The sequence below is a fragment of the Oncorhynchus nerka genome, linkage group LG4, assembly GCF_034236695.1.
Source record: "Oncorhynchus nerka isolate Pitt River linkage group LG4, Oner_Uvic_2.0, whole genome shotgun sequence".
NCBI classification, from domain to species: domain Eukaryota; kingdom Metazoa; phylum Chordata; class Actinopteri; order Salmoniformes; family Salmonidae; genus Oncorhynchus; species Oncorhynchus nerka.
In genome coordinates, this window is record NC_088399.1 from 48727651 (window position 1) to 48746365 (window position 18715).

Below are 18715 nucleotides of genomic sequence, written 5' to 3' on the forward strand. Positions count from 1 at the left end.
CTTATGTACTTTTTGAACAAATAGTTTTATCAAGTAAAGAATAATGGCAGTATCCTTAACATATTTTTGTATTGACCTACCATTTCCAGTGTTTTCGATTAATTGTAGATTCATTAGGCGGGGGATGGGTCTCCATCACCCAGTACTGGAGGATGCACCTATACTGACCAATGTCTATGGTTTTGTAAGTATAATGTATGTAACAGGTAAATGTGGAGAGAGAGTGAGCTGTAAGGGAGATCTATGGATCTTGTGGTGCAAAGGTGAAAGCACTACTCCCTGTACCACGAAATCCCTGGCCTCGAGGGCAGAGGCAATAGTATTCTCACATAGCTATGCCATGCTACAGAATTACCCCTCTCTCTCGAAACATCCTTGCATTTGCACCAAGCCCTGAATGCAAACCTGTAAGCTCCTCCAAAGGCCATCCCACTGCTGTCACCAGTGTAACAGGTCGATGTGAAGAAAGAGTGATGGGCATGATCACTGAGCATGATCCATGGATCCTGCAGCATGGGGAATTATTATATTTTTTACATCAAACTAGTCAGGGCTTGGGTGAATAACTTTCTTGTCTCAGTTATTAAAAAATTACCATCTTCAGTTGAACAACCACAAAATACATTATTGTAAAGGGCGCCTCCTAGTGATTTTTAAGAAGACTGCGAATGCTCTGTCTCAGTACTTCTTCATGACAGACGGGGAGGGGGAAGCAGAGAACTGTAAGCTCAGTATCCATCTTAAAGAGAAAATAGGAAAGAGAAATCGCGTCCCAGGGTTATCCCTCAAAAACTGTATCTTTTCCTCCTGATCCGTGCTTGGGAGCCCCAGGAGGGGGCTGTGTCATCGGCTGTAGGATGTCCCGACATGAGGGTAAGTGAAAAATAGACGTCCTTAGCGTCGCAGACTGAGCGCTGAAGCTTGCTAGCTAACATGCCATGTTTTGTATTGCAATGCATTGGACAGGGCTCATGATGGCGGCCACCATGAATTTTCAACCTTTTCCCAACCTCCTGATAACTGGGTGGAACCAGGCAGTTTTTCTTTAACGACAGTCTCCGAATTCATTAACAGTCATGTTTCAAATAAGTCATACGTCTAGTCAGGGGCATTTTCTTATAGCGAGTTAGCTAATGCTAATTAGCGTGCTAACGCTAGCTAACTAAACTGATGATGGTCCGACGGTTGCTAACTAGTTAGCTAGGACGTTAACTAGCTAGCCAACTAGCGTTCTTCAACGCTGTACACAGTAGTAGTAGCTCGTTTGAAGTGTTCAGACTTTAGTGAATGGAAGGGTGAATGCGTGGTATATTTTGGTATGGCCACAGATTGTTATCAGAGCTAGTTAGTTAACTGGACTTCGTGCTAAAATACTCAGTCACCAAGGTTTTGGTCATTGAATGCACTGTCATCAAGGTATCGTTAGTTTGAGGCCCTCCGTCACAGTGGGCCAAACCTAGGCATGTATCTAACTAGCTAGCTAGTCTATCGTCACTCAATTATCTAACGTTAGCTACCTATTCTAATTAAATTCATTAACGTTAGCTAGCTAGTTAGGGTTATCGGAGTAGAAGAGTACCGTATACCAGCAAACTAGGTAACTGTAAGCAGAGTGAAGTTAGCTAAGGTTAGCCAAGTTAACTCTGTTAGAGCACGGATTTGGAGAACAACCAGTTTGATAGCTAGCCTTCTCTATCTGGCTTGCTAGACACATTTGTTCACTTGTGCCATATTAGGTCTGGATGACTAGCCAGGTCAGGCTTTTTTCCCCCAATGAAGTTAACGTTGTAGCTAACTAAGGATCATCATTTTTCACTTTAGACACGTTTCTGGTGAGGTTTGGAGAATAATTCATTTTAGCTGGGCTGCTGCAGAGGATATTTATGAAGGCCTGTTATGAAGTCGGTGAATTGGTGCATTGGCTAGCTATGTCAAAATGACATACAGGTTCCAAATAGGATATTTTTCTAGGCAGCACACCTTTTATCCCTAGCCTGGTTGTGCTCTGTTAATCTATTACATTCCACTCGTGTCCACTCTTGTCATTAGCAAAAGAGACTGGCCTTTCGGGAAATCTTCAAATATGAACATTCTATCATTAATGAGCTCTAGGAGATCAGAAGATTTAATACAAATTTGATAACCCTCACAGCTATCATCCAATCACAATGTTTATGCAAATTAGGTTGATAGAACGTTTTCCTAACTTAATTCATATATCAAGGTGTTTTTTTCTTCTTCTCTCAAGTAGGTATATATTTTTTAGTTGCTCAAAATAAGTGATTTGCCAGGGAAGTCGCAATATGATATTGTCACAATACTTAGGTGCCAATATGATATGTATTTAGATTATATATGTATTGCCATTTCAATACTGTGATTTTATTGCGATTCCATGGTCCAAACATATTTCTCACCATATGTCTGCTGCGGAGGGACGAGAGACCTATGAGAGAACGAGATTTGAGCAGTAATAGAAATAATTGAGGAAAACAAATTGGCTCCCTATTTTAAAAAGATGGAGAACAAGCTATGAGGGAAAAATACTGGAGTTTTCGTGCAGGTACAGCCAACTAGCAGAAAAATAATATTGCGATATTGTCAAAACAATAAAATAAATAGTTAAATAATATCCCTATATGTCACTATTGATTTCCTGAGTGTTTTAACTACGTTGTCTGTTTCATATCTGCAATCATATCAGTCAAAAAATATAAATGACCAGTTTATGCTTCAAAACCAACTTTAAGAGGTTTTAAAAATAGGTTCTATTTGACTCAAAATTCCATGACATATACAGTAAGGCATTGTTGGCAGAATAGATGGATGCAGTTAATCATAAATATTATGATTAACTGATGATGCCAGAGAAGTCGGTGTTTGAATGATATGATGGCACGGGTGTTGTTAGGCCCAAGACGGAAGTCGAGAACAGACTTCAAGGGCATTATCACATTATACAACGGGTTACCAAAATGTTCAAATAATGATTGACATATTTTCATTCAAAACTTTATTCATACTATTTCATCCATCCACAAGATGTATATCGGTTTGGTTGCCAGAGACACACGACCCAGTCGTTAAGTCTATTTGTTCTGTGTCTATGAACGCAACCCAGTCGTTCGTTCTAAATGTTATATTGCCATACCGGCTGGCAACCTTCTTATCCATTGCTTGCTTGCTTGCTAGCTAGTCAACTACGGCCAACTTGCCAACTTACAGTCATGTCAAACAGTGCAGCCAGAATAACAGCTAAGTAGCTGCATTTGCATTTTAAATGTCACTAGAAAACAGCTTATTTCGATACATCCATAACTAGGGTTGCACATTTTGGGGAATATACAGAGGTGGAAACTTTCCATGGGAATTAACAGGAATATATGGGAATTAATGGAAATATATGCAAATGAATGCCATTTAAATGTAATGTTTTTCGCATTGGATACATTTACTGTATCATATGGAGACAGAAACATAAACCTTTTACCTTATCATAAGTAGACATAATTGCAAATTATTACATCCTTCCAATAAAACAAAAACAATGTAGTTACAAATTGAACTTTAATTAAATGAGTTGACTCTTCACATGGGATGATTTCACTGAACAACAAAAGGGAATATTGAATGATCCCCAATGATCCATCACATCTCCCAAAAAATGTTCAACATGCATCTGTAAAATTTTGGCATGACTGCCATATTGCATCTCCATCCCAAAGCCCTTGCTTGGAAGTGTACTTCACCAGACTGCCAAGAACCTTGCCCTCATCCAGGCCAAGGTGGCGAGACACGGTTGTGATGACATCATAGGCCCTGTTGATCTCTGCACCAGACAGGATGCTCTTGCCAGCATACTTGGGGTCCAACATGTACGCTGCGGTGTGTATGGGCTTCAGGCAGAAGTCTTCACGCTTTCTGATGTATTTCAGAACTGCAGTTTCCTCTGCTTGGTGCAACAGTGAAGTGGGCAGGGCAGTACGGATTTCTTCTCTTACATCTGTAAGCAGAGTCTTAACATCAGACAGGTTGGCATTGTCTCCCTCAATCCGTGCAATGGCTACTGTTATAGGTTTCAGGAGTTTCAAGCTCCTTACCACTCTCTTCCAAAATACATCATCCAGGAGGATCCTCTTGATGGGGCTGTCCATATCGGCAGACCGTGATATGGCCATTTCTTGGAGAGACTCCTACCCCTCCCTAACGGGTGTTGCTGGACAGCTTCAATGTGGTGCTCTTATTCTTCTCACTTTGCTTGGTGAGGTAGATTGCTGCTATAACTTGATGACCCTTCACATACTTAACCATTTCCTTGACTCTCTTGTAGTGTGTATCCATTGTTTTCAGTGCCATGATGTCATTGAGGAGCAGATTCAATGCATGCCAGCACAGCCAATGGGTGTGACGTGAAGGTAGGACTCCTCCACTTTAGACCAAGCAGCCTTCATGTTCAGAGCATTGTCTGTCACCAGTGCAAATACCTTCTGTGGTCCAAGGTCATTGATGACTGCCTTCAGCTCATCTGCATTGTAGAGACCTGTGTGTCTGTTGTCCCTTGTGTCTGTGCACTTGTAGACTACTGGTTGAGGGGTGGAGATGATGTAGTTAATTATTCCTTGCACACGAATATTCGACCACCCACCAGAGATGATTGCAATGCAGTCTGTTTTCTCTATGATTTGCTTGACCTTCACTTGAACTCTGCATCCAGCAAATTAGTAGATAAAGCATGTCTGGTTGAAGGGGTATATGCTGGGCAAAGAACATTCAGAAATCTCTTCCAATACACATTGCCTGTGAGCATCAGAGGTGAACCAGTTGCATACACAGCTCGAGAAGACATTCATCAGCATTTCTGACTACGTTCCTCAATTGAGTCAAAATAAACTTCTCATTCCAGGAGGACCATGAGCTGTTGCTATCGATAAGTTGTCTGATTCGTCATTTTCACCTCAAATAGAAGTAACGGGACTTTTGTCAGAGGTTGCTTGTTGTGAGCGCTGAGGGAACTTTATGCACTTCGCCAGATGATTCTGCATCTTTGTTGCATTATTCACATATGATTTGGCACAGTATTTGCAAATGTACACAGCTTTTCCTTCTACATTAGCTGCAGTGAAATGTCTCCACACATCAGATAGTGCCCGTGGCATTTTCTTGTAAAAGTTGGAAAAAAATCCAAATACAATTCCATGTACAGATAAATAGTGAAGAAGTTAGATTAAACAACTACTTTGTAAAATAAATATTTTAAAATGAAACATTTATGGAAACAGGTGAATTAACGCTCAAGTAAGCTAAAAACCCACATGGTAGCAAAAACTAATTAGCAGAAATTGTTAGAAATGATTTAAAAACACTTTGCTGTAGGCTACTATTTACTAGTTAACAAGAAATCATGTATGTCATAACTATATTCACCCCACTCAGTATTGTAATCCAAGCTTACCAGAAAGCATGTAGTCCTTGGCTCAGACAGTGTAGTAGTGTGGGCTTAATAGCATCTTATTAGTGTGCAAGATCTTGAGAATCAGCTGTACATGTGATGGAAGAATGCACTGTGCATGCAGAGGGTTGCAATTCCAATTCTAATTGGGGATAGTTTAACCAAAATATGCCATAAGACCTAGAATTGCCTTGTGTATCCCACAAAAAAAGATTCACTGTTATAAGCTAACCTTTTTGATGAATTTAATCAAAATTACCCAAATTCCCAGGCTTCACTTCCCATGGAAAAATCCCAGAAATTTCTGGGTCCAGAAATTAGACCCACCCATTGGTGGCGTCCAGGATTAGACCCACCCATTGTATAAAATTCACCAATACATGTCTTGGTAGTCCCAAACTATTGATATCAGCTGACCTGGTACATTGTTTGATGCTGCCACCCATTCGGGATGCACCGTCAAACACCAGGCCCACGGGCTGAATAGGACACAGAAGCGAGTATAAATGAGTCAACAGTCTTTATGAAATTAGACTGATGCGTCGCATAGGTTAAGTCCACTTCAGTTGTAGTTTTATTTACTGCAGTGTCTATTAATTGTTCAAACACACGGCCGCTTTCCCATTTTATATTGCTATGGAAATGCCTTACTATACTTCATTCCCAAACCGTCCATGAATTTATGAAAATGACCTTATGTAAGTGCTTGCTTGTCAGAAGAAGGAACAACTGTAATTCTTCCTGGGGGGTGACTGAACAGATTTTTAATAAGATTTCATGTTGCTAAAATGCGGTCAATTCCACTTTTTAATAAGAGAGGAGTCATGATAATCAGCGTATTTGCGAGGAATGACGACAGGTGCCAGTTACATTACTTTCCCCATTGATGGGCTGCCTAGTGGCACAGCGGTCTAAGGCGTTTCTGTGCAAGAGGCGTCACTACAGTCCCTGGTTCGAGTCCAGGCTGAATCACATCCGGCTGGAATTGGGAGTCCCATAGGGTGGCGCACAATTGGCCCAGTGTCGTCCGGGGTAGGCCGTCATTGTAAATAAGAATTTGTTCTTAACTAACTTGTCTAATTAAATAAATTGAATTTTAAAAAATGTACGGTATGCAACTGAAGCAAACGTAGCTCGATTTGAATCTTGTAGGCTAATATTTTCTGTATCATTGTTTCTCTCTCATTACGGAGTCCTCTCTAGCCACTTTGAACAACATGATCTTGCATTGACACTACCTTCTCACAAGGCAATGACTGCAGCAGGTTTGTAACGGTATTCACACAGTCGGTATTAAATAGAATGTTTCGGCCCTACCTACCTGTGGGGAAATCAACCTGTTACTTAGATTACCCCACTGGCTCACAGCCCAAAATTTCATTTGAAAAAGTAAAGCCTTCTTGTAATCCATTTGTTTTAGTCAATTACAAAACTACATTTTAAGAAAAGTACAACATGTCTAAAGATTACTTTAAAAAATGTCCTGCTCCCTAGCGTTCTTACGACCTAGAAAAATGTAATATTGTAGGGCTACTGACCGGAACGATAAATTAGCCTAGACCAACAACACAAATGGACTATACAGCTACAAGTAGTGAGTGGCTTTAAATGTCTTAGCTGTGATATGTTTACCACACACATAGCTATGTGTGGCCTACCTGAACACGGCATCCCCACATTTCCCACACAGAATAGTCTGAATCCACAGGGCTCTTCTCGCAGGCTCTATTTCCCTACTTGGGAGTATTTTTTAAACTTGGCTACATGTACATTGAACAACACCGCAGCTTTTCGGGTATGTTTTGTTATTTCTCTATAACAAAAAACTTTTATAATGGGGATCAATTGGAAAGAATTTAGTTTTCCCCCAATTTGTGGGCGTAGTCGAGGGGAATTCCTTATGGGAATACAGACTGCGACTGTTTGTTTGTTCTACAAAATCTATATTGCACCAAATTTGCGTGCACCTCATGTCCCATAACATTGTCATGGAAAATATTCATGTTTCCGTCGACCGTAAATTCGGCTGCGTATTGAGATTGCCGAAAGGCCAGCAGTCTCTTTGGCAAATGACAGGAGTGGAATGTTAGCTAAAAATACTGGTACCCAGGCTACTTTTATCCAGAGTCCAGACAAGCATGGCATAGAGGCAATTCCACAGGAGTGACACTGAAACCAAAAATGTAAAAAGTTAGAATTTTTTTTCAATAACTTTAATATTTACTTGGAACAGTGCAAAATCAAAGTTTGGTAACAGAATGATGGCACAAACTGTCATTCTGTGGTGTGAAAGACACCGTTTTGCAAGTATAACAAGATTTTTCTATCGGGCAAATTCAGGTAGGTCCCTCCCCGTTTCGTTTGCTTCAGTTTAAGAAACGTTTTGCAACAGGCCTCATTTATAAACGATTGCGTACGTACAAAATATGCCCCAGAACATGCGTGCACCAGTTTTCACGCAAAAGTTGGCATTTATAAAAACTGAACTTGATGTGAGAATGTGGTTATCCTCCCACAAACTTTAGATCATGCGTACGTACAGTTCCTAGTGGTTGAAGTATTGCTTTGCAAGAAGGCAAATGAGTGCAAATAGGGAATAAACGATGACTTATACATAACAAAAAAACAGGTAGCTAAATATAATAACAAGATGCAATAATTTGCTGTTCGTGAGAAACTATTTTATCTTTTCATTCTAAAATAATTACACATCTATTTCCAATTCAAATTCCTCAGCTTTTCTGACTGTGATGGTTTCATACTCGTGAAATAGCCTATAGTCCTGCAACAGGGGACGAATGGTAGCCTATCCTAACATCTCTCATGTCATTTGGACCCACTTCACAGCAGTAAATAGATAAGCTACCGGTATTTAAAGTATTTTGCTCTATGCGATCCTAAAAACAGTTTAACGGTAGAGCAGATGGTTCTCCTTTTCCGTTGACATTTTGTAGACCACATCTGAATACTGTAATGTGACATTTCTCAAGTAGACAAGACACTTTCATTTATAAATATATCATGACCATTGCACCTTTTCTAGCCGCGATGAGTTCATGTTCGGAGTAGCCCTACAACAGATTGGCATTCTCGTCTCTCATTTAATTGGGCCTATTAGATAGGCTATTATCATTGAATGTTTTTTCTCTTTTCACCTGAAAGGGATTTATAACATATGGTGTCATTTAACTGGTGAACAGACAGTTGATATTTTTTTGCATTAAATTGTAGGCCACAACTGTAAGTAGACCTACTCTATAGTAAAAAAAAGTTTCCAGAGTGGACAATATTTAAGAATTCGTGGGCAGTGCAGCATATTTAAGGTTCAGGAGAAAGTAAATACCAAAACATTATTGAATTAAATTATATGTTTACAGGTTCACAGCAATTTGCAATTGTTTTCGTATTTCCGAAACAGCAAATGTCACTGCAAAAAAAAATAAAAAAAAATCTGCCAACACATTTAATCAAGTTCGCTATTGATATTTCCTTTAGATATTTGGCAGGGTAGCCTAGTGGTTAGAGCGTTGGACTAGTAACCGGAAGGTTGCAAGTTCAAACCCCCGAGCTGACAAGTTACAAATCTGTCGTTCTGCCCCTGAACAGGCAGTTAAATCCACTGTTCCTATGCCGTCATTGAAAATAAGATATTGTTCTTAACTGACTTGGCTAGTAAAATAAAAAATACAAATTCTGTCTTTGCCCAATTCCAATACTTCCAAATTATTCAGCAAAAAGGGGGATTATTGTAACTTGGAAAGGTGAATGATGGGCTTTATTCAAGTGGTAGGTCTGATTTATAACGGGAAACATGCATATGTAGTCATTTCAGGAATAGTGCCTGCAGGTATTTAGTATAAAATGTGTGCAACGGTTATAAATGAGGCCCCTGGCCTCTGAGTAGTGTAGCAAGGGGTGTAATTCATTTGGTACCATTTCCCATTAGTGCTTGATTGTCATCAAAGGATGGGAAGTCAGCTGCTGTTGTCATCATCACAGAGCAAGGGCATATTCTCAAATGGAAAATGTTGAGAATCCAGACAATTGAATAATCTTGTACAGAAGTTTTCAGTTCTCATAAAAGTCTGACTATATGTGTGCAAGGATCAGCAGCCTAGCCTTTTCCTTTTTTAGTTCCTACACTTTGTATCCATTTTGTCAGTTGCCTAAGGAGTGATAAGGGCTATGTGATAAATGCCTTGGCTTTATAACAGTGGTGAAATTGTCTGATAAAAGCAGCAGTAACAAAGTGACGGTGGTGGTTATAGCAGTTTAGATAATGTCCTCCTTCAGACAGGCGTTATCGTGAGATGACAAAGAAAGGGCACAAAGGGACAGGAAGCGGACAATGGGGGTGCCTTTTTCAAATGGTTATTTTTATTTTCACTGTCTACGTGCTCCGTTTCTGTTCTCCAGATCATCTCTTTTGTCTCTCTTTAGGCCTGCTTAGTTTGTTATGTAATATAAAGCCCGGGCAACAAATGGGAAAAGAATACGGACAAATGCATAAGAGCCGATAAGATGGGGCATTATTATTCAGTGCCAGCCAGGCACACACACTGGCATTCCTTAATGACTTGCTACTGACTTTTAGGTGGATTGTCTTCTCGGTTGGCATTTGTGGATTAGTGTCAGTGCCAAAGACTGGCTGATGCGTGTCAGCCAACCTCAGAGCAGACTGTACGTTCTCTCTCCCTCTCCTCCTCTCTCTCTCTCTGGTCGTAGGCCTACTCCACGCTATCATGTATGCAATTAGTCTATACGTTGACATTCAGTCCTCCCCCTTGTTTTGCAGGTGTGAGCTGTGACGCGTGTTTAAAAGGGAACTTCAGAGGACGCCGGTACAAGTGTTTAATTTGCTACGACTACGACCTGTGCGCGTCGTGCTACGAGAGTGGCGCCACCACAACGAGACACACGACAGAACACGCCATGCAGTGTATATTAACCAGGGTAGACTTTGGTAAGGACATTTGATGTGTAGATTAGGAGTTTTTTTTCCTTCTGACCACGTGGCCCAAACTGGGCTTGGAGTTCTTCTTGGTCCGGTCATGTGGTCAGAAAAAAAACACCTTGCCCTAATTGTATTTTATATAAAATGTTTGTGTTATGATGATGATGATGATGATAACAGCGACTCTAAAGACAGATTGTTTTCTTTGCAGACCTGTATTACGGCGGTGAGGCGTTCTCAGTAGAGCAGCCCCAGAGCTTTTCTTGTCCGTATTGTGGTAAAATGGGATACACAGAGACATCCCTACAGGAGCATGTTGCCTCCGAGCATACAGAGACCTCCACAGAGGTGGTGAGTGGACACATCATCCTAGTGTTTCATCTAGCTTTACTAAGATGGGGAAAGACCATTCCCCCAGTCTAGCTCTGTTGCCCTTTTGCTTAAAAAAAATGTCCTCCATTGGTTTCAATAGGATGTTTTTGGTGTTTACGTCCTCTTATAAGAATCTATGGTTAGATTAGATTCCAGGGCTCATGGACGCATTAACACAATTCTCAAATGGTTATTTTACAACTGACACTTGTCAATAACTTAAAATAACTTGAGTGGTCAGTTGAATATATCCAGAGGGTGTTTACTGCTTACTTTATTTCAGATCTGTCCAATATGTGCTGCGTTGCCAGGCGGGGACCCCAATCATGTGACCGACGACTTTGCTGCTCATCTCACACTTGAACACAGAGCACCTAGAGATTTAATATCTTTTCAATGCAGCTCTTCTCTGTCTGTGTGTGTCTGCTTCTGCGCGTGTGTGTACACCATTGTGGGCAGGGTGTGTATTGTTTCTGATTATTCCAAGTACTTGCGAACCCTTTCAACTCTGCTCCTTAACCTGCCTGGTTTACGATGAGTCCAGCGGCGTCCGGCACGTGCGTCGGATGTTCCACCCCGGTCGCGGGCTGGGCGGTCCCAGGGCACGCAGGACCAACATGCACTTTACTAGCAGCTCCACTGGGGGGCTCTCCTCCTCACAGAGCTCCTCGTACTCACCCAGTAACAGGGAAGCCATGGACCCCATAGCAGGTGAGCAGTGCACCTGGTCTGACCAGCCTCTGTCTGTGTAGTCAACGACAAGCAGGGTCTTTCCCATTGAGATGGATAGAGAATCTGGTTGTCTGCTCTTTACTCCCTGATCTGTGTTCACTTCTGCTATTTTTTATTCACCAGTCTGCACTGGAGTCACTTGAATGTTGACTTCAGTGGTTATCTTTCCGTGAGATGTAATGGCTCTGGCTCTGAATCTCGTATGAAGTATAACCTGCAGTCCTAGTGCCGTGCCTCTTTTCTGTGACAGTCTTACTGTATATCACATTCACCTGTCTCTACTGGAGCCTAGTTTGAAACTATTCATCTCGCTAGAAGAAACTCTGAACACACTTCTTCATCTCTCCTCCCACAGAGCTGTTGTCTCAGCTGTCGGGCGTGCGGCGCTCGGCGGGCGGCCAGCTCAACTCGTCGGGCCCGTCCGCATCTCAGCTGCAGCAGTTACAGATGCAGTTGCAGCTGGAGCGCCAGCAGGCCCAGGCGGCCCGGCAACAGCTGGAGACGGCCAGGAACACCACGCGACGCTCCAACCCCGGTGGCAACATCAGCGCCACCATCCCCCCGCCCAGCGCCGTCGCCAACTCGGCCGGCGTGGCCGAGAGCAACCCCATGGCCTCCCACAGCTCCCAGTTCCTGCTCACACGGTGAGTTGGTCGATCCCTCTGAAGTGTACATGTGAACAGAGCCTTTAAAAAAAATGTTTTTTAACTTGACTATATTATAAATGGAAGGCTCTGTACACACACACACTGTTCGCTGTTACTGCTATCAGGCCCCAGGTGTTGAATGCCCCAAGTGGCTGGATCTGCTCTGCCCCCCCCTCCCATGCTGTCTCCCTCCTCTTGTTCTCTCCCCACCCATAGACTCACAGGTCTCCTCTCCTACTACCCTTTTTCGATACCACATTGTGAAAAACAGTTTGGTACTAGAATTTTGTTCGTTTTTGTTCCTCTTATCAAATGTCTCACGTTTGGAAATAAACGAATTGTTTATCATAAGGCATGAACAGAATACATCAGTGATTCATATTCCCTGCAACTTTCTGAAGAGGCAACGGCATGGGAATATCCGTCTGTGTGTGGTGCGCGTGTTCACCACTTTGTGTATCCGTTAGTGTTGCCTAATAAATCGGACTGTGATACCAATTCTTGGTATAACGCCTGCATCAACTTCGAAAGTGTCCTTACAAGCCAGAATGTTGAATAAAATACAATTTGAACTTATCTACAGATTCTGTGTTGGTCCTTCAGTGGGTCGAAATTTGAGATAAAATATCCACAGCCGGTGCTGTCGTAATTTGAAAACCTGGCACGTGTGCAAAGCCATGTTAACACTAGTGATCGGAGAAGAAAATCGATAGAAGTTTTGGGACAAAATTATATCAATATTTGACCACCGAGTATTGATCATCCTATAGCTTGTTCTACATCTTTTTAAATAGTGAGTCAACATGTTTTCAGCTCTTATTTCTCTGACTGATCAAACTCGTTTTTTCATGCTCATTGTCTCTCTGCAGCAAACCTAAAATGTGCGATATGTTTGGAACGTCAATCACAATATATTCGCAGTGTTGAATTGCAATACATATAGAATCGTGAAAATTGCAATACATACCTAACTATCATGATAATATTGTATTGTGAGGTCCCTGCCAATTCCCAGCCCTAGTAAACACCTGCAAGACTTCAGTTTGTATGCATGCATCGCATATACAGTGCATTTGGAAAATATTCACATTTTTATTACTTTAAAATCCTCAATCTACACACAACACCCCATAATGACAGAAGAAATAGGTTTTTAGACATTTTTGCTAATGTATTGAATATAATTTAAAAAAAAATAAAAACCAAGCCATGAGGTCGGAATTGTCCATAGAGCTCCAAGACAGGATTGTGTCGAGGCACAGATCTGGGGAAAGGTACCAACAAATGTCGGCAGCATTGAAGGTCCCCAAGAACACAGTGGCCTCTGATTCTTAAATTGAAGAAGTTTGTAACCACCAAGACTCTTCCTAGAGCTGGCCACCTGGGCCAAACTGACCAATTGGGGGAGAAGGGCCTTGGTCAGGGAGGTGACCCAAGAACCCAGTAGTCACTTAGAGTGCTCCAGAGGTCCTCTGTGGAGATGGGAGAACCTTCCAGAAGGACAACCATCTTTGCAGCACTCCACCAATCAGGCCTTTTTGGTAGACTGGCCAGACGGAAGCCACTCCTCAGTGGAAGGCACATAACAGCCCGCTTGGAGTTTGCCAAAAGGCACCTAAAGACACTCAAATCATGAGAAACAAGATTCTTTGGTCTGATGAAACCAACATTGAACTGTTTGGCAAGTGTCACTTCTGGAGGAAACCTGGCACCATCCCTATGGTGAAGCATGTTGGTGGCAGCATCATGCTGTGGGGATGTTTTTCAGCAGCAGGGACTGGGAGACTAGTCAGGATTGAGGGAAAAATGAACAGAGCAAAGTACAGAGATCCTTGACGAAAACCTGCTCCAGAGCTCTCAGGACCTTAGACTGGGGCGAAGGTTCACCTTCCATTAGGATAACAACCCTAAGCACACAGCCAAGACAATGCAAGAGTGGCTTCAGGACAAGTCTCGGAATGTCCTTGAGTGGCCCAGCCAGAGCCTGGACTTGAACCCGAGAACATCTCTGGAGACACCTGAAAATAGCTGGGCAGCGACGCTCCCCTCCAACCTGACAGAGCTTGAGAGGATCTGCAGAGAAGAATGGGAGAAACTCCCCAAATACAGGTGTGTTAAACTCGTAGCGTCATACCCAAGAGGACTCGAGGTTGTAATCGCTACCAAAGGTGCTCAAAAAAGTACTGAGGAAAAGGTCTGAATACTTGTGTAAATGTGATTTGGAAAAAATACATGTTTATTTAATACATTTGCAGTAACGTCTAAACCTGTTTTTGCTTGGTCATTATGGGGTATTGTGGGTGGATTTATGAGGGGGAAAACAATTTAATCCATTTTAGATTAAGGCTGGAACGTTACAATGTGGAAAAAGTCAAGGGGTCTGAATACTTTCCGAATGCACTGTACTTCGTCTAGGTCACGAGCAAACTCATCTGGAGACCTGTGCTTTGAAGTCAGTTTAATAATACTTTTTTTGTGGGAAATTTTGTCTCAAATTTTTAACCCACTGATGGCCCAACCCCCCCAGACAATCGGCAGAGTAAGTTCAAATATAAATTTATTCAATATTTGTATACAGGCGAGACTTTTTCGAGAGAAAAAAAACTATGTAAGTGAGTGTACACAATTGGGACTACCATTAGCGATGCTAATGATAACTGTCTTCGGGTAGATGGAAAGGCTTTCCCAACAACATTCTCAATTAAAAGTTAACTACAAAGTAGCCTGTGCCTACCTAACAAAATCATGATTATTTGCATCAATCCAGTGGCCATTTGTTCTGCAAACTCCATCACAGGATCAAACGCAGACTTTTTTTTCTCACTGGCCAAAAATCTAATGGCCAGAACAGAATTTCTAATGGCCCGGACGTGGTGTGATTTAAAATAAAATATATATATATATATATAAAGAATATAAATAAAATCATGCAGGGCATGTGTCAAACTCCTTCCGCCGAGGGCCGAGTGTCTGCCTGTTTTCACTCCACTCCACTTGATAGATGAATTAAGCTCACTAATTAGTAAGGAACTTCACTCACCTAGTTGTCTAGGTCTTAATTGAAAGGAAAAAACAAAAACCTGCAGACACTTGGCCCTCCGTGGAATGAGTTTGACACCCCTGGCCTATAGGTTAGCATGCTTCTCTCTATATTCAGCTATTAATAGGCTATGTATTTTAAAATGCGGTGTAATATAATTTAGAAATGCAAGCCATTACTCTATTCTTCAGAATTGCATATTAATTATACATTTGTTTCTGAAGTATGTAATTTTGAGGGAAAATTCTACATCTCAAGTAGGACGATGCCTCTAAAGGGTCAGACACACCAAGAAATCTTAATATCTTTAGGTACTTAGCACCCCTACCCAGTGTCGGCAGTTAACATGTTGTTGTTCACACAGCCGTTTAACCACAGTTCAAATAAATACTCCAGACCACAAGGTGGTGGCAGCTTGTTTTGTATTTTGCCAGCATTAGAAAACAGATGGCTAAATTGCAAGCTGTGCAAATGTTTTTGCTAGTTAGCTAGAATTGTTAGTAAGCCCTTATGGCAATCTGGCTAGTATCAACAACTATACCGAACAAAAATATAAACGCAACAAAGTGTTGGTCCCATTTTAATTTCTCTACCAATGTTATTTTTGTGAATTTGGCAGTATGTCCAACCGGCCTCACAACTGCCGACAACGTGCAACCCCGCCAGCCCAGGACCTCCACATCCGGCTTCTTCACCTGCGGGATAGTCGGAGGAGGGGGAGGGGGTAGTCAGGACTATTTCTGTCTGTAATAAAGCCCTTTTGTGGGGGAAAACTCATTCTGATTACCTGGGCCTGGCTCCCCAGTTCGGTGGACCAGGCTCATGGCTGCCCCCTTGCCCAGTCATGTGAAATCCATAAATTAGGGCCTAATGAGTTTATTTCAATTGACTGATTTCCTTCTATGAACTGTAACTCATTTTTGAAATTGTAGCATGTTGCGTTTATTTTTGTTCAGTGTAGGTAACTAGTACCATTTATAATTAAATCACAATGGATACATTTTTTAGAAAGCAGCCAAGAGTCCGTGTAGAAGCGAGCTAGCTATGTTGTGCTATTGCATATGGCGACGCTACCCGTTAAGCTAACATTAGCTAGTAAGCGAACTGGCACTGACAGTATGAGATAATGGAGAATGATTATTTATTCATCATGCTAGATAGCTAGCTTGGTTTAAAAAAAAAGATGTAAAGACTTGCGCTAGAAAAAAGGTGCATTATGCAGCTTTGTTTTTAGTTAAAACAATTCTGATGAACTGGGAGTGGATTACACTGGGTAAAGTGCCCTCTTTTGCTTTCTTTTTCTTGTCACTCCTGTCGGCTCTCCCACGTGGAGGTTCATGCTCTTTGATTGGCTCAAAGTCAAGTTGTCCACCACTGCCGAGCATTGCGAGTCCACAAGTAATGCTGGGCATACACTACACGACTTTTAAAATGCTAACAACTTGGACGTGCTCACATTTTCTGATTTCCTTGTCCTAAATGTTTCATTCCGTCTACCCTCAACCCCAGGACGTGGGTGTTCACATTACACGATGATTCCTTAGTTAAGCTTGCCTTGCGTTTCTCGATTGTTGTCGGGGAAAAGATGCTGACACGCAAACATTGAGCTGCTTTATTAGTGTGCAAATTATTATTTGCAGAAACGTCAACAAATTTACGGAGGACAGAATATGGGCTTAATTTCATATTATCTTTTTGGTTTCTGTCAGTAGTTCGCAGATGTAATATTGGTGGAGTATGTTATGCATGGAGATTTAATCTAAGGACCAATGGAAAGGTCTAAAATGAGCAAACTGGGCCATGTAAAACTAACTTGCCCATTTGAAAAGGCAGCCACGTTCTCTCCACAGCTCCATCAACAGCTCCATCAATCTTCCATCACCTCGGTCCACATGGTGCGTGTTGTTGCTAGATTTTTTTCCTAGACCTAAAAAGCATTGTGGACTTAGAACATTCAATTTTGTTTTTCTATTAAAAAAAAAAAAAAGTGTAAAAATCTGTCATTCTCCCCGCTTTCTTTTTTGCCGTGTGATCGAGTATCGTGATGCTAACCCTGGTATCAAAGTCTAAATTCTGCTATGACAACACTACTGCAGTAGTCCCGGCCTCTGCTCGGTGCTAACCAGTTCCCCTCTTCTTTGTCCTGCTAAAGGTTAAACGAGCCCAAGATGTCGGAGGCGGAGCGGCAGGTGCTGGAGGGCGAGCGCGCCGACCGCAGCCTGTTCGTTCAGGAGCTGCTGCTGAGCACGCTGATGCGCGAGGAGAGCTCTTCCTCGGACGAGGACGAGCGGCGAGATTTCGCCAGCTTTGGGGCCATGGGCTGCGTGGATATCATGCCTTTAGACGTGGCCCTGGAGAATCTCAACCTCAAGGAGAGCGGTACAGGCAGCTACGGCAGCAGCTCGAGGAGCTCTAAGGAGCCTCCACCGCCTCCTCTTTGATGATATCCCAGCACCACGCAGACTTTGTCCTCTGTGCTGCTACTGCCAGTGATGGGCGGGCGGTGCAGCAGGCTGTATTTTGGTTTGTTTTTTGGTGATTGTAATTTCAGGTCTGTCACCTTTGTTACATTGTGTACAACCATAAAAAAGGAGAACGGGAGCGATTGGGGAAAGTGCAAGTGGATGAGTGCGCAGCGCCGAGCGAGCGATGAAGAGAAAATAAATATATAAATATATATTAAAAAGTTGATAATCACATAATTTTTCTTTAGCAGGTCAGCATTAGGTAGCCGTGGCAGACCTCTGCTTCCTGTTCTCATGCAAAAGGCTCCTTTATAAATACTCCACATTCAAAAACTGAAGAGGAATCAGACACCCTCTGATGAAGCTGCTGTGTGTATTTATGACTTAACTAATAAAGTGCTTGAATGGTTTACCATAACTACTGCATGAGGTTCTTTGCAGCGTGCATGACTTTTAATGACTTTATCGTCATTAAAAAGCTCAAAAAATAAAATAAATCCCCATGCTTTTTTATCTTCAACCATTTTTAAAAGGGTTACATGATTTGAGTTTTTCTGAAAAATTGAATATCACCAAACAAAACTGACACGCTGAAAAGTTTAGGAACTTTTACAACTTTTTAAAAATTTTAATAGAAAAAAGCAACCTATTGGAATCTGTTGTAGCTTTTAAAAAGAAAACAATGCAATGTGTTTGTCTCTTAGCTCCGGTTTGTCCTTCCCTCTCTGTGACACCATCGTCTGTATATAACAACTTGCGGCACTAATGTCAACTCAAGACGTCTGCGTCTACTTAGCAGATGATAAAATAATACAGTACTAGGAGCAGAAAAACAAGATCTTGCCTCTGACATTTTTCCTAGATGTTGATGTTTTAGTGATAAGCAGTGTGTAACCACCAGATGTAGTTTCTAATTTATGCACCTGTACAGAAGAACTAGTCTCTCCCATTCTCATCAATCGCACTCAACTCTGCTCCTCTCTCTGCTTCTGTAGGCCCAGACTCCCTCCCTGCATTCAGTTGTATTTCTTCTCTTTGTTGAGGAAGGGGAGCTCG

The 18715-nt window shown here is 41.9% G+C and overlaps 1 protein-coding gene across 2 annotated transcripts; it reads left to right on the forward strand.

Annotated features, from left to right (window-relative positions):
• The first annotated feature begins 676 nt into the window (after positions 1 to 676).
• Positions 677 to 18069, forward strand: kcmf1 (potassium channel modulatory factor 1). Of its 2 annotated transcripts, none has more exons than XM_029656379.2 (7): positions 677 to 873; positions 10245 to 10412; positions 10615 to 10754; positions 11059 to 11160; positions 11309 to 11486; positions 11863 to 12151; positions 17347 to 18069. In XM_029656379.2, exons 1-7 carry the CDS (start codon positions 858 to 860, stop codon positions 17633 to 17635), a joined length of 1182 nt encoding a protein of 393 aa, XP_029512239.1. In that variant the 5' UTR covers positions 677 to 857; the 3' UTR covers positions 17636 to 18069. The 2 variants fall into 2 exon arrangements, with proteins under 2 accessions (XP_029512239.1, XP_064873700.1); XM_065017628.1 differs by lacking the exon at positions 677 to 873 and adding an exon at positions 4102 to 4415.
• The last annotated feature ends 646 nt before the right edge of the window (positions 18070 to 18715 follow it).

Coding starts and splice junctions, on each gene's coding strand:
- kcmf1 (XM_029656379.2), top strand. Junction 10,755..11,058: donor CAGAGACCTCCACAGAGGTG/GTGAGTGGACAC, acceptor ACTTTATTTCAG/ATCTGTCCAATATGTGCTGC. Junction 12,152..17,346: donor TCCCAGTTCCTGCTCACACG/GTGAGTTGGTCG, acceptor GTCCTGCTAAAG/GTTAAACGAGCCCAAGATGT.